Here is a 13,697-nt window from a genome sequence, read left to right on the forward strand (position 1 = left end):
TGGGTCGCCCTCATGCGTGATCTGAATCCTTCTCAAGTCGACATTCGGGATATCAGGGTTTCCATCTAGTTGATTCCCCGACATCCCATGATCCTCACCTCTTCGAGGTTGATATTGAGGACCCCATTGCGAACTTTCGCAAAGTTCAGATCCCGAGGCTCCCTCGATAGCCAACTTGATCCCCCCGTCAAGTTGACCCTGTTGCATGTTCTTTGAGGATTCGAACGTCCGGCTGTTCAAGAGGGTCCAACGATTTCGGCTCCAGGCAGTAATCTTCTCAGGGTGATACTCATCCTCGTTCTCCTCCTAATGGTAACCTCGGTACGATTTGCGGTGTCTTGGACCGTGTCTTCGAACCTGTATGCGATCCCGTGTTGATAGTCGTATCGAGCTGGACCTGACAAGACGTAGACCGAGCCGGGTTCGAGCAGGATCGCAGCAGCCTGGTTCCTCGCTTCGACGTCGTCGTCAGAAACTTGAGAGGGGTTCAAGTGAGGAGCTCGCGTAAAGTCCATTACGATTGGACTCAGGAGTGAGATCCCGACAATCGCATCGTCGTATCGATTCGGGAGGTCGACGTGAGACGCGATGCCTTGACCAGGGTGGTACAAGTTCAAGATACACTGTCTCGGTCTCGCGTTGTCGAAAATGATCTTTCGAACCGACTCGGGTATCGGCGAGAGAATCTCGGGCAGGAGGTCGAGGACGGGATTTAGGAAGTTGGGCAAGGACGAATGGGTGGGAGAGTCAAAGAGCATGACTTGGTTCGAAGTCGAGGGCCAGACCGAGGACGACAAGTTGAGCGTGAGTACATGTTGTAGGTCAAGTGGGATCGCGTTTGGAAACAGGAACAGTCCTGGGATCGGAGCAGGCGCCCTCGGATCCGAGCCGAGCACAGTCGATGGCTGTTTGCGCTTACAGGACATCAGCTGTGAGCGGCGTCGCTTCGTATCCTGTACGGATCTCGCTCACACATGAGGCTCGCGGTGCAAGTGGGTGCTGATCAGTCGGTGCAGCGTCTTCAACATCAAGTGGGGTTGATGCGTCGAGAAATTCGTATTGATCCTCATCCTCCTCCGAGTCTGATCCGAACAAGCTGTCAGGCATGAAAAATCCTGAATCATACGATACTAGCGCATCGTCGGTGGTGGAAGAGAGAGAGACAGCAAGGGGTCGCGAGTTTTGGCTGCTTGTCGCCGACGATGAATCATCGGACGTTCCAACCTCTCGTTGCCGATGCCCTAGACACTCTACTATCGTTACATTCGACTCCGGCTCGTCATGCGATCGCGATCAGCCAGATTGAGGCCGTAGTTGCGCCGCTCGCCCTCGATCCTCACCCGAAACTCGTTCACGCGTTTCTCGCGTCCCAAGATCGCCTAGATTGCAATAGTGAGCTCGCAGATACCCGGAAGCACAATATGTAGCTGACTGTGTCGTCATGCAGTCGTTTCTGGCTTGCTAGAGTGGCTCGGCCGGTCGCTCGTCCGCATCGAGTCCTTCCGCGGCTCGGGTCCGTCTCTCTGTTGTTATCGTTCCAGCTCTAGACACTCCCATGCTAATCCCGACATGGAATGAACAGACGCAGACGCCGTAAGGGAGAACATGCTGCGATGTTTGGCGCTCATTCAGGGCTTGCTGCTATTGCACCGTCGCAGCCAACGCTTGTTTGCGCGCAAGTCCAGTCTTGAGGTACGTCAAACATATCCTGCTATGAACTTGATCGAGACACTGAAGGAATCTTCGTCGGAATCTCGAAAATGATAGTATCTCGTCGCGATTTTGGAATCCACCCGAGCGACTGTCCCTGCGACTGCGCTGCGGACGCCGAATGCCTCGCCGCTTCCCTCTCCGGTCCTGTCACCGACATCACCCGCCTTCCCTCCGCACTCTTCGGATCCCTTGACGCCGAATCGCTCGTCGTTAGGGGCTCGATCGGCTGTTGCAGAACAGCTCGCGATCGCAACTCTCGACACGCTCTTGTGTGCTTTGGTTGACAGACCCAAGAACGCGAGAGCATTCGAAGAGGTGGGCGGTTTGGTGAGTATCGTTGGGGTGCTCAAGGATCGCAACGTTGCGCAGGCTGTCAGGTACGATCCGCGGGATCGATCGTTCGAAACATGCATCACCTTCGGGCCTGACTCTTGCCCTTGCTATGATCAGGATCAAGGTCATCGAGCTGCTGTACTACTATCTCTTGCCGGAATCAGAATCAACCGAGACGAATCCCTCCAGTACCTCGTCCGCACGGTATCCGTCCTCGACCGTAGATACGTTCAGTCATCAGCAGCTACCATCGATGCTGGCAGATGCAGTCACGGATTTTGTTCCGCAAACTCCAACCAAACCCAGAACGCATCAACGCTCAACTTCTCAAGGAGATGCTCGAGGGCCGCCTTCATCGTCCTCGGCGGCATTGTCATCTCGCGACCCGTCTCCGAGTCGAACACCCCAACGACCTCGAGGCCTGCGACACAAGCGGTCTCAATCTCTGTTGAATTTCCCGACAAGCTCGCTCGCGGCTTCACTCGCTCCACCACAGCGGACTCCCTCGCAACCCATTGCGAGACCGGCCTTGGACGTGGAAGCGACACCTCGGCCGCGCTTTGTCAGGTCTTCCAGAAACCCGTTGCAGCCGATTCCAGCTTCGCCTGATCTTGCGCGATCGCGTCCATCTCATCGACGGACTCAGTCGATCCCTGCCACACCGCGTGCGCCACCCGCCGAAGTCACGGTCGGGCGAGAAACGTCTCAACCCGCGTCACATTCTTCGAAACGCGAGGATCGCGAGACTGCCATGCTGCCCCCACCCGTCCCACTGTCTCGATCGAGCTCGAGTTCGAGCGCATCACGAACCGCAGTAACCCCGTCTCATCGACGCTCGTCTTCGACAGCCTCTATTCCGCTTCCTCGCTCGACAGCACCGACTCGATCTCCATCACTGACGGAATCGTCGCGCACGAATGTACGTCGGGTGTCTCGACCGGAACCAGCTGTTCCTGCCAGAGACCCAAACGCTTCGTACCCGCCCCCACCACCATCTCCAACACTGTCGACGTTCTCTGCGGGGTCGTCTCCCGGATACAGAGGACGACGTGCACACGCGCACGTCAGGTCCGAGCACGAGAAGAAAGAGATGTTGAGGAAGATCATGCCGAACGTCGATGCACTCGAACAAAGGTTCAAGATGATGGGCCTAGGATTCGAGTAGATCTTTCGTATAATGGTACTAACAGTGTTAGAGAGAAATCGATCACGTCGCAAATTAATTGACAAGAGTATCGAAAATAAATAAATAGGCATTCACTCTGAGCGTAGCTACGTAGGGCCCCATAATAATCGCGCGCGCCGATCTTTCATCTCTCAACCATATGCGCTGTGCTGCGGCGCTCGCGACCCGACATGCTGATATGGTTCCTCAAGCTGTCGATGTGAGCTCTCGGGGATAGTCTCGTCAGTCGCAAGATCTTCTGACTCTTGACATGTATGGGCACAGCATTTCGCTCAACATTCGATCTAGCCACAAAGCTCTCACTCGCCAAACACGCTCGTCACGTTCGAATGGTAGTAGAAGTGCCACTGTGGCAGTACCGAGAAGGAAGAGGCTCCGAGGGTCAATGACGAATTGGATCGTTTGGGTCAGCTTCCTCACTCTCGAGCCTCACAGTTGCACAGAATGCGCTCACACAGACCCTACCATAGATTGTATTCCTGGCACTGGAAAAAGTGGCGGACAAGGTGATTGATTGGGTGCCGTTCTACACAACTCTCAAAGCTTTCGTCCTCCTCGTTCTCTTGCTCGCTCGCGAAACCGTAAGTCCTGCACCTCTGTCAGAACTTCCAAGACGACAATCATCCTGACGCGGGTCGGGAACAGGGAGCACAAATTGCATTCGACAAGTTCATCAGACCGGCAGTCAAACCATGGGAACCTACGCTCGACTTTGTCACATTCGTCGTCAGTGAGGTCGTCGAGATTACTCTCTTCTGCCTCTTGATCCTGCCAAGATGGGTCGCCACCAGGTGGAGGAAATATCGCAGCGTCGAGCCAGATGTGAGAACCGCTAATGGAGTGATCGATAGTCGCATTTTTGGTTTCTCGATTGATCTTGAATTGTTTGAACAGGTTCCCTCGATCTTGCGAGGTCTGCGACAACAACATCCTGTTCCTCGAGTCGCTGAATCGCTCGCCCAGTCACTCGAGCGCTCCCAGGGCCAGGCAGACCAAATCAACGAACGACTCTCGCAACCGGTCACGATCAGGCTCAATCCGGTTCAGGCCTCGAAACGTCAGCTTCTATCTACTGCAGTGACGGTACCACAACGACCGATGCCGCCAAATTCGCTCCCGCCTGCAGCTTTCTCGACTGCTCCATTCCGACCGATCAAGCCACCACTTCCGCCAACAGCTGTATCTGCGACAACAGCAACCAAACAGAGACCGGTAGCTTCGACGTCTCGCCTCCCAGTCGCCTCGTCGTCCCGTATCTCCACCTCGAGCGGATCGATCTACCCTTCTCTCGAGTCTCTCCCTCCTGTGCCGACTACCTTACCGAGCAATAATCACGTTGGACACCCGCCGTCGCATCCGAAAACCGATTCTCATTCGCGCCCCGCAATCCGAAACGCTCCTCCTTCCCCTCCCGTCGGACCACCAAATACTTCTCGCAGATCGAGCTCGACCATCAATCCCGACTTGGTTTCAACATCTCTGTCTACCCCGCCTGGCTCGATCCGAGATTCTTCAGCTCGAACGATTCCTTCGATTGTTCCTCCCACACCCGCTCCTCCTGGAGCGTTCCACCTCGATGCCTCCACACCTCGACCTCGCGGTTCTTCCCCTCTCAGCAGTCGAGCAAGTGTCATCAACGAGGTCGAGATGCAAGTCGAAGAAAGTAGTCGAGAGGAGTCACAGGAGACCTCTAAGCGATCGACGACGAACAGGAGGAAGGCAAAGCGATCGATCGCTACCGTGGTCAATTCAGACGATGAAGCAGACACCCAAAAGGAAGAGATCGTGACTCCCCGACGCAAGAAGCTCAAGTCCTCCCCTGTGGTCGACAAGAAGGCGATGGACTCCATCATTACGAACACGCCGAGCAAAGACACGAGTGCCCAAATCGCGTCGAAGAGGAAGGCTTTGGATTCGAATACGGAGTCGAAAACTGCGGCAGCGACTCCTCGACAACGCGCTTTGGGAGCGATCTCGCAACTCGCGATCGATCTTGATGACGAGAACGAGGTGGGCGGTTCGCCCAGTCCGAAAAAGCGTACGAAACTAGGAGTACTTGCCAGATCTTCGTCTTCTTCGACGAATCGAGTAATGACGAGTATCAAGACTCGTGCAACGAGAAGTACACCGGTGGAGGAACCAGTGGCAGACGAAGGTGAAGCAGAACAGATAGCACCGAGGCAGAGAAAGGCGAGGAGGGTACCCCTCACTGAAACCCATGCCGAGCACGAAGAAGCACCAGCGGTAACGACCATCAATCAGCGCAAGGTACCGACCGCGGTAGCGAGCAGGACGACAATAGCAAAAGCGGTACCGAGCACACGAACTTCTCGACTACAAGCTCAACCGTCGCGTGCGACGGCAGGTTCGAGAACTTCGTCGAGAGCGCCTTCACCGCAGCACGCTCAAGAACAAGAGTCGCAACCGATAGTAGCGACTTCCGCGCCGAAACGGAAAACTCGAGTCTTGCTCGGAAGGAGACCAGGATCGATCGAGGTTGAAGACGAGATCGAGATCGAAGGGGTTGCAGTGGTTGCGGGGCGCAGGAGACGATAACACAAGATTGTAGTTTACCCTTGATTTCAACCGGAAGACGGTGAAGGAGAGATGTACAACATGTTTTGCTACAACAACGCAACAATCACTGCCTTGAGAAAAGAGCATCAAAAAACCTTTTTGATCATATGTGCGGTTCCCTGATCACCAAAACCCGTTTCCTTCTTCTAATGATGCGGTTCGTCCAGTTCCTCCTCTTCGGGTTGTTCTGCAAGCGAATCGAGTTGACCTTGTCCTGCCTCATACGCTTGACTTTCCTCGTCGTCTTGATAATACTCTCCCTGTTCTCCTTCGTCGAATTCGTCCTGCGCACCGTCCGCGTCGTAACCCTCGACCTGTTCTTCCTCGCCTTGATAATCGGCATCCTCGCTCTGATGGTCGTACTGACCGTTGTCTCCGTCTTCCTCTTCCTCTTCTGGCACTTCCTGGATCGTCATGTTGGATACGCTCTCAGAGTAACTCGTATCGGGTCCAGTTCGAATGTAACTCCCAGGAGGGGTAGACTCTTCTTCATACGCGGCCGCGATTTGAGCGGTAGCTTCTTGGATCCAAGGGTGCAACATGAGTTCTTCGGCAGAAGGACGTTTGTCAGGATCGATATCGAGACATTGACGAATGAAATCGATGCCGAGTTCGGACAATTGGTGAGGTTCCGGAAGAGGTGGATGCTGTACCGCGATTCCAATATGGAACATGATCGCCCTGGTCAACCCCGAAAAGACGAATCAGCTGAGTGCGACTCTTGCGGGGCGAAGAGGTCGAACAAAGAATGAAAGAAAAGTCTAACCATTCATTGTCGAGATTACTCCAGGGCCTTCTACCGGTCGCACATTCGAGGATCACACACCCGACCGCCCACACGTCCATCGCTCCCATTTTGCCTCGACGTTCACCCTTGACCGTCTCGGGCGACAGGTACATGGGCGTACCCGTGAGCGAATTGGCATCGGCAGGTCCAGGTTGTCCGTTCTCGTCGAGTTTGGGTGCACTCGAGAGGTTCATCCGACTGCGAGACGCGAGCGTCTTCTGATTCTTGGCGAGAACTTTGGCCGCTCCGAAATCGACGTACTTGATCGTTCCGTTTGAATCGAGCAGGATGTCTGATCGAAAGAGGTACTCAGTAAGCTTCCGATGAGGAGGAACGGAGAAGGCTCACTGTCGGGTTTGATATCCCTGTGGACCACGTTCTGCGAGTGAAGGTAGATGAGACCGCTGAGCATCTGGAGTGCATAAATTTGAATGATGATCTCGTCCTCGATTCGGCCGTGTTCGAGCAAGTTTGCAAGACTGCCTCCAGGACAGTACTCTTCGAAAATGTACACCTTGTCTCGATGCACCTCGATACCGTAGTACTGCACAATGTTGTCGTGTCGCAGCATCTCCATGACTTTCATCTCGTCCCGAATCGTCTTGACGAGGTGCGGTGCAGACTGCAGATCCTGGAACCGGATCTCCTTGACGGCGAGTTCTTCTCCTGAATCGAGATTGACCGCGAGGTACACATTGCCGAACGTTCCTCCTCCAATGAACTTGCCTTGTTGCCATCGGAGCGAGATGTTGGAAGACGAGGACGCGAGGAATGCCAACGATCGGTCTTCGGCACGGTTCTGATCAAGCACGCGTCCAACGACGCGATTGTTCGATTCGATCGCACTGCGGTCTTCATCGAGGGCCTTGAGCGCTTCCATGCGTTGATCCCACGCCATCTGTAGAGACGTGATGGTCGATTCGACATCGTCGTCACCTTCCTGATCTCGACGTTTCGCTCGCAAGCTCGCGAGTCGGTCTGCGAGCTGAGCCTTCGTGACCAACCTCGCAGCGTCGATTCGGTCCTGCTCCTTTTTCGCTTCGTAACTCGAGCGTGCACCGAGGATGTCAAAGTGCGAGATGAGCAGGGTCATGCAACTCGCGACTTTGGAGCGAAGGAGGGCAAACTCGTCCTCCGAGAACTTGAGAATGTTGTCGTTCTTGGTCATACCCATCGTGAATTCGAGTGCGGCAACGGCCCACTTGAATGTGCGGGGGTCGGTCGGAACACAGTTGTCACAGATGAACGCGATCCATTGAATCGAGAACTTCATGAGTGCGAGGACGTAGCGGCTACGAAGGGCAGGTTCGAGGTATCGAAGCGAACGGGTACCGAGATCGGCCGCAAAAGCAAAGTACGAGCCGAGGAGTTCGGGTCCTTGATCTTGCTTGCGCAGCGAGACCGCACGCACTCGATCGACGGCATTGAGGAACGTTTCAGCGAGTCGGAAAATCGCTCGACCGATTTTTTTCGTCTCTCGATTGACGCCAGCGAGGTGAGCCTTCTGTTCGACCAAGACGTTGCGACGGAATGCCGGAAACAGGTCGACGAAAGTTTGCTTTGACCGAGCGAGTCGAGCGGCGGGTCCATCGGATACGAGGCGGACTCGGCGTTCGCGCAGATCGAAATCGAGTTTCGGGAGTTCGAGATTCATCACGCGTCCAGTCCACATGAAGGGATCGCGGGGGGAGAGAAGGAGAACGTAGTGCATTGGGTGATCCGGGAATTCGACCGCGTCGCCTTGCGTGTTGTTGCTGAAACAGCGAGCAAGGATGCTCCGCGCGAGATCCGGATGCTCGTGCAAGGCCGGATCTCCGATGATGTAGATGCCTTCTCGCTCAAACGTGCCGGTGTAGATCATGAAATGGTCCGACGCGATGAGGCAGTTGATGAAAGTGGTCAAGTCGATATTGTCGAGCGAGTACTCTGCCGAGTTTTCGAAACGCTGCAACATGGTCCTGCGGACAGCGATGAAAGAGTCGCCCGTTCAGCGAGCTGCTCAGGTGTTCCGGCAGGCGGAAGGATCGCGGACTCACTTTCCGAATCGTAGCAGTTTGCGATGACGAGCACGAACGTTGTCGAGCGTCTGGCTGAACCACCTGAGCATTTCTTGAGCGGTCATGTCGCGAGTCTCGAGAACCTGCAGCTGTGTTTCAAAGTAAGACATGACGCGCACGAGCAATCGATGCGTGAGAGTGCTGCAATTCGGATTCCTTGATCAGTTTGGAGGACGAGACGTGCTCAAACAGGACTGCCGGTGCGTACCTGAAGTGCTCTCCAACGAGCAAGTCGCCGCTGTCGATTTCTTCCGTCACGTTGCTGAGGAACCCCCACTCATTCTCGACGATTTCCGTCTCTTTGAAGTAGATTGCCTTGCTCGGACTCTTGAGTTTCCAGTGCAGCAGCTTGAAGAAGAAGCGGAGAGTCGCGAGGAGCGTTTCCTCGTACCCGTCGAGTCGATCTTGGAGCGACCAGCCCGCCTCGGGATCGGGGGTTGCGAGCTCGGTGTACTGACGCTTGATCTGACACGCGACTTCGAGGCCTTTGCGCAAGTCAGCCGTGAGCTGGTCGATCAGGACGACCGACGGGTCGTGAATGTTGCTGACCGACTCGAGCGTCGTGCGCAAGGCTTCTTGGGCGAGTCGAGACGGGAAGATGGCGAGTCGGAACAAATCTTCGGTGAACCCAGGCAAGTTCATCGCGCTGAAGATCGGTTGTAGCTCGATGATGGCCGATCTCGCCGTGTCGACGAGGGCGTACAGGTCGGTCAAGATGCGCTTCTCGAACGTCGATTGCAGACTGTCCTCGCGCACGATGACAGCGATGAAGCCACGATCGTTCGCGCTGCCCGCCGTCGCGCTCGCCGAGTTCTTCTCGGGATCCTCGAACGTGCCCGGTCGCGACAATTTCTCCCAATCGCTGCCGGTCCACTTCTTGAGGATTCCGACGGTCACTTTGAGCCGCCGGGTGATCTGCTGCCAGGTTCGCAGCGCGTCGAGCCTACGGGTGATCTCGTCGCCATCGAGCCGTTCCTTCTCGAGTGCGAGCGCACGACGACTCGGGTACAGCGACTCGCACCAGTCGACACGCTTGAGGAGAGACGACACTTGATCGGCCGCATTGCGCTGCACGATGCCGGCATCGAGCACGACGCCGCCTTCCTCCTGCACGAGTTCGACCACCTTGAACTTGGTCAACTCGTCGATTACGTCGTCGACTTTGGAGCGCGCCTCCTCGAGGAACCGGCTCTCCTCGTCGGATGTCCTGCCGCGCACTTTGGCACGCAGCAAGAACCAGATCGCGTACGCGCGCTGTCGTTTCGTCGAATTGAAGCCGTCGTTGAACCCGTTCTTGAGACTCTTGGTGGTCGAGAGACTCGCGGTCGAGAGTCGAGTCTTTTCACTTTTGAGCACGTTGCCCTGGAGGACATTGTTGAGCATGTGCTGCCACTCGAACCTGGCCTTGACTTCGGGCTGGTCGTCCTCCGAGTCTGATTCAGTCTCTTCGATTGGTGGGACGTACTCGGGCGGGTTCAGGTCGTACGAGACGGAGGGGCGTCGGTAGGTGGACGAGGGCGGGAGGCCCGGTCGACTGCTGCCGCCGTTCAAATGGAGCGCATCGTCGTCGTCTGGATCGCCATCCTCGATGTCCTGATTCTCAATCTCGTCCCACGCATCATCGCCTTCGCCGAGGACATCGCTGTCCTCGTCGCCCGACTCTTCCTCCGAGTCGAGCCGACCCAAACCTTTCGAGTAGTACAGTCGATCTGGATCGTCGTCGGCGTCATACATTGCTCCATGTCTTGCAAAGGCAAGATGGGGTCAGGACGCTGGTGATTACCATGAGATCGGGGAGAGAGCGAGAGGATGCGTACATTGGACCGCCATCTCCAGCGCGGCTGATGCCGACAAACGATCGGCCAGTTGCGCGACGCTTTGCGATGGCGTGACTCGCGTCGAGGCCAGCTTGACGCTGTGCCTTGGCGTTGGCTTTGCCGAGGACGCTGGCGGATGCGATCGGCGGTGCACGGGAAGGCATCGTCGTCGCCCGCTGTCCGTGCTTTCACTCGATCAAAGAGAGAGAGAGAGAGTTTGGCGGATCTGTTCGAGGCCTTGAAGATAGATCCGAGAGTAGTGCGGCGCGCGAGTACTAGTTGAAGTGACGTTCGGTTTGCCTGTCTCGGCTCGTGCAACAGCGCACGTGCAGGATCGGATCCGCTCGGAGTTTGCGTCGGAGTATATCTGCTCCAGCGGACAAATAGCGCGCTTTCAAGTGTGCGATGAGAGTGACGAGAGCGAGACGAACGCAGCGAGTGGTGCGAACCGGCGATCGCGCGCGCGCCTCCGCCCGAATTTCGAAACCGAAAACTTTCTCGACTCTGCGCAACCGCGAGTCGGCCGAATCTCGATCGAATCCAATGGGCAAGAGGGCAGCAACGACATCAACCGCAGCAGTCGACGGTCCGACCCTGACAGTCGAGAACGGTACGAGCCCGCACGCGAAGAAACGTAAACTCTCATCAACTGCGCCCGACGCTGCCGACTCGGACTCGGAACCCGCTTCGGTCGACCCGTCCGTCGACGCCCATGCAAAGCTGCTCGGGACTGTCGCCACTCCGACCAAGCTCGACAAGGGGAAAGCAAAGAAACGCAGAAAGGAACTCCAAAAGGCCCTCGTACGCGTCAACCAACCCCCTCGTGCTTCGTCGAAACTGACAAGGCTCGTGCTGCTACTAGGACAATCCACCAAGCTTCTCGTTCGATACTCGAGGATTCAAAGGGGGAAGGACCATTCAGATCAAGGTATTTCCTTCTGCCGTTCCAGCTCGCGAGCACACCCTGACCATGGTCGCCGCAAACAGGATGTCAGGGATTTTGTCCTGCACCTCTTGGCGAACGACAAGGCTCAACCGTGGCTATTTGTCAAAGTAAATTCTCGTTGTTTTCTCCTCTCAGATTCTCCGGTGATATTTTCCCCCTCACTGACCCTGGCCTGCGTCAGAACCGAAGCAACGTGCAAAGAGTCGTCGCCCTCATGGTACCCGGAATCGTACCAACAACGCTCGGCATTCCGCAGCCTCCGCTCAGTTCCAACTTGCCCTTCTCCCTCGCGTCGAGTGTCGCAGGCCTCGCGAACGAACTGCCCGTGTTTGCGAAACTGTTCAGTCACGCATGTCCGACGAAAGCACCCGGCGAGAAGAACCGCATGCACAGCGGGTACCAAAGCTTCACGACGTGCCCTTTGACTTCGGGAGAGAAGGATCGACGCGAGAAGGCCAGGAAAGAACGCGAGTCTCTCTCTCTCTTTGTCTTTCTCCCTCTCTCGCGCGCGCCTTTCTCACTGACCTTTGTTTTCGAAAAATTCAGGTGGACAGCAGCTGAAAACTGCAGACCCTTCCGCCTACCTCATGACTCCGTCGCAAATGTTTGAGCAAAACTACCCGACCCCGACCCCGCTACCAAACCCGGTACCGACGCCTTCGACCTCGACTGCTTCTTGGGACGCGTGGAAACGAGAGGATGGATGGGTCGAAGCTCCCTTCGTCCCCCTCGAATCGGGCACCCTTCGCAAGGTGTACGGTCTCGATTGCGAGATGGTCAGTCTATGCTTCGGAGTCCTCAAAGGTAAAAAAGGGGGAATCTTTGGTGCGCTAACGCTTATGCAAGGAACAGTGTTTGACCGAAGACGGTTCTGAACTCGCAAGGTTGAGTTTGGTCGATCAGAAAGGCGTCAGAGTGTACGACAAGCTCGTGAAACCCAAGAAACCCATTACGGATTACTTGACCCGGTTTGTTCTCTTTTTTTCCATGCTCTCCTCGCCTGCCAAATCGTCACGGTCATGCTCACACCTAGACTATCTTGCGCTGCAGGTTCTCGGGCTTGACTGAAGAAATGTTGAAGGACGTCACGACAACGCTCGAAGATGTGCAGAAGGATCTCTCCCAGTTGATCGACTACCAGACGATCCTTCTCGGACACTCGCTCGAATCCGATCTCCGAGTACTCAAAGTGAGTAGACCTTCAAACGCGTCTTTGCCCCTTTTTTCCACTCATCCCGAATCCTAACTCTCCTTTCTCTCCTTTGATCTTGTAGCTCATTCACACGTTCATCATCGACACCTCGGTCATCTATCAACATCCTCGAGGACCACCGTTCAAAGCGTCCCTGAAATGGCTCGCTCAAAAATGGCTCAAAAAGGAGATCCAAACCAGCACGAGTGCATCTGTCGAAGGAGAGGTCGTGACGGTTGGAGGTCACGACAGTGAAGAAGATGCGAGGACTTGCGTCGAATTGCTCAACCTCAAGATGCAAAAAGGTAAAATTCCATCTTCTCGACGACTGCAAACGCTTGCACACAAAATTGAAGAGTAAATCCCTTCGGGTTGGTGTTTCCAGGTCCAGGTTTTGGAGAGTTTGTGACGGATCAAGAAACCATCTTTGAACGTTTGTCTCGAGGTCAAGATCCGAAAACTTCAGTCGTGATCGATCATGGTTCTCCTGGACAATGGCATGGAGCGAAAGCGACAACTGCTGTCGCATGTCAGAACGACGAAGATGTCCTCAAAGGCGTACTCGAACATGTCGAGAACCACGATTTGACCCTCGCAAGGTTCATGGACCTCAGTCATGCCCTGGGATGTGAGTCTCGCCTTCCCTAGTCTGGTTTTCTCAAACTGTCGAGGAAGTAGTTTCTGATTCAAGCGGTGTATGTGTTCAGGGTCACAAAATTCGACTTCGACTGCGAAACCCGAGACCGAAACTTCTTCGACTGAATCGGACATTGCGTCGGCATACGAGAACCTGAATCGACAACTAGTCGAACTGCACGCCGCGTTGCCTCCGTTGACCGCACTGATCATCTTTACGGGACATTCCGATCCGAGACTCATGTCGACCCTCTCGGCCAAGAAGGCCAAGTTCGACAAACTGTGGCGCACGATCAAACAGAGTGAGATCTTGCCTGAAGATCGATGGATGGAGAGCGACGATCGCAAACTGGTGGACGAGGTCGAGAGGTGTCGATTCGGGTTGTCGTTCTATTGCGTTAAATCTTCGTGAAACGGAGTAGGGACCGCACCAAATGTCTACCGCACGTCTTG

The 13,697-nt window shown here is 55.3% G+C and overlaps 5 protein-coding genes across 5 annotated transcripts; 3 read left to right on the top strand and 2 right to left on the bottom strand.

Moving 5' to 3' along the window:
* Window positions 1–236: 236 nt before the first annotated feature.
* Window positions 237–1,107, bottom strand: JCM15063_005782 (uncharacterized protein; the record flags this gene model as incomplete). The annotated part of the gene is made up of 2 exons (XM_076676003.1): window positions 237–905; window positions 973–1,107. The coding sequence occupies 2 exons, from the start codon at window positions 1,105–1,107 to the stop codon at window positions 237–239; spliced, it is 804 nt and encodes a 267-aa protein (XP_076537142.1).
* A 95-nt stretch (window positions 1,108–1,202) lies between these two features.
* JCM15063_005783 (uncharacterized protein) lies at window positions 1,203–3,211 on the top strand (the record flags this gene model as incomplete). Its single annotated transcript, XM_076676004.1, has 5 exons — window positions 1,203–1,392; window positions 1,448–1,513; window positions 1,583–1,692; window positions 1,768–2,090; window positions 2,164–3,211. 5 exons carry the CDS (start codon window positions 1,203–1,205, stop codon window positions 3,209–3,211), a joined length of 1,737 nt encoding a protein of 578 aa, XP_076537143.1.
* Window positions 3,212–3,402: 191 nt separating this feature from the next.
* On the top strand, window positions 3,403–5,788 carry JCM15063_005784 (uncharacterized protein; the record flags this gene model as incomplete). The annotated part of the gene is made up of 5 exons (XM_076676005.1): window positions 3,403–3,431; window positions 3,497–3,638; window positions 3,703–3,813; window positions 3,878–4,054; window positions 4,127–5,788. The coding sequence occupies 5 exons, from the start codon at window positions 3,403–3,405 to the stop codon at window positions 5,786–5,788; spliced, it is 2,121 nt and encodes a 706-aa protein (XP_076537144.1).
* A 167-nt stretch (window positions 5,789–5,955) lies between these two features.
* JCM15063_005785 (uncharacterized protein) lies at window positions 5,956–10,634 on the bottom strand (the record flags this gene model as incomplete). Its single annotated transcript, XM_076676006.1, has 6 exons — window positions 5,956–6,490; window positions 6,576–6,888; window positions 6,945–8,554; window positions 8,633–8,794; window positions 8,862–10,397; window positions 10,471–10,634. 6 exons carry the CDS (start codon window positions 10,632–10,634, stop codon window positions 5,956–5,958), a joined length of 4,320 nt encoding a protein of 1,439 aa, XP_076537145.1.
* Window positions 10,635–11,013: 379 nt separating this feature from the next.
* JCM15063_005786 (RNA exonuclease) lies at window positions 11,014–13,656 on the top strand (the record flags this gene model as incomplete). The annotated part of the gene is made up of 10 exons (XM_076676007.1): window positions 11,014–11,271; window positions 11,333–11,398; window positions 11,458–11,523; window positions 11,598–11,883; window positions 11,963–12,192; window positions 12,269–12,384; window positions 12,467–12,605; window positions 12,691–12,913; window positions 12,994–13,236; window positions 13,316–13,656. The coding sequence occupies 10 exons, from the start codon at window positions 11,014–11,016 to the stop codon at window positions 13,654–13,656; spliced, it is 1,968 nt and encodes a 655-aa protein (XP_076537146.1).
* Window positions 13,657–13,697: the final 41 nt, after the last annotated feature.

This window comes from Sporobolomyces koalae (genome assembly GCF_050403365.1).
Source record: "Sporobolomyces koalae JCM15063 DNA, S_koalae_JCM15063T_v1_ctg2, whole genome shotgun sequence".
NCBI classification, from domain to species: domain Eukaryota; kingdom Fungi; phylum Basidiomycota; class Microbotryomycetes; order Sporidiobolales; family Sporidiobolaceae; genus Sporobolomyces; species Sporobolomyces koalae.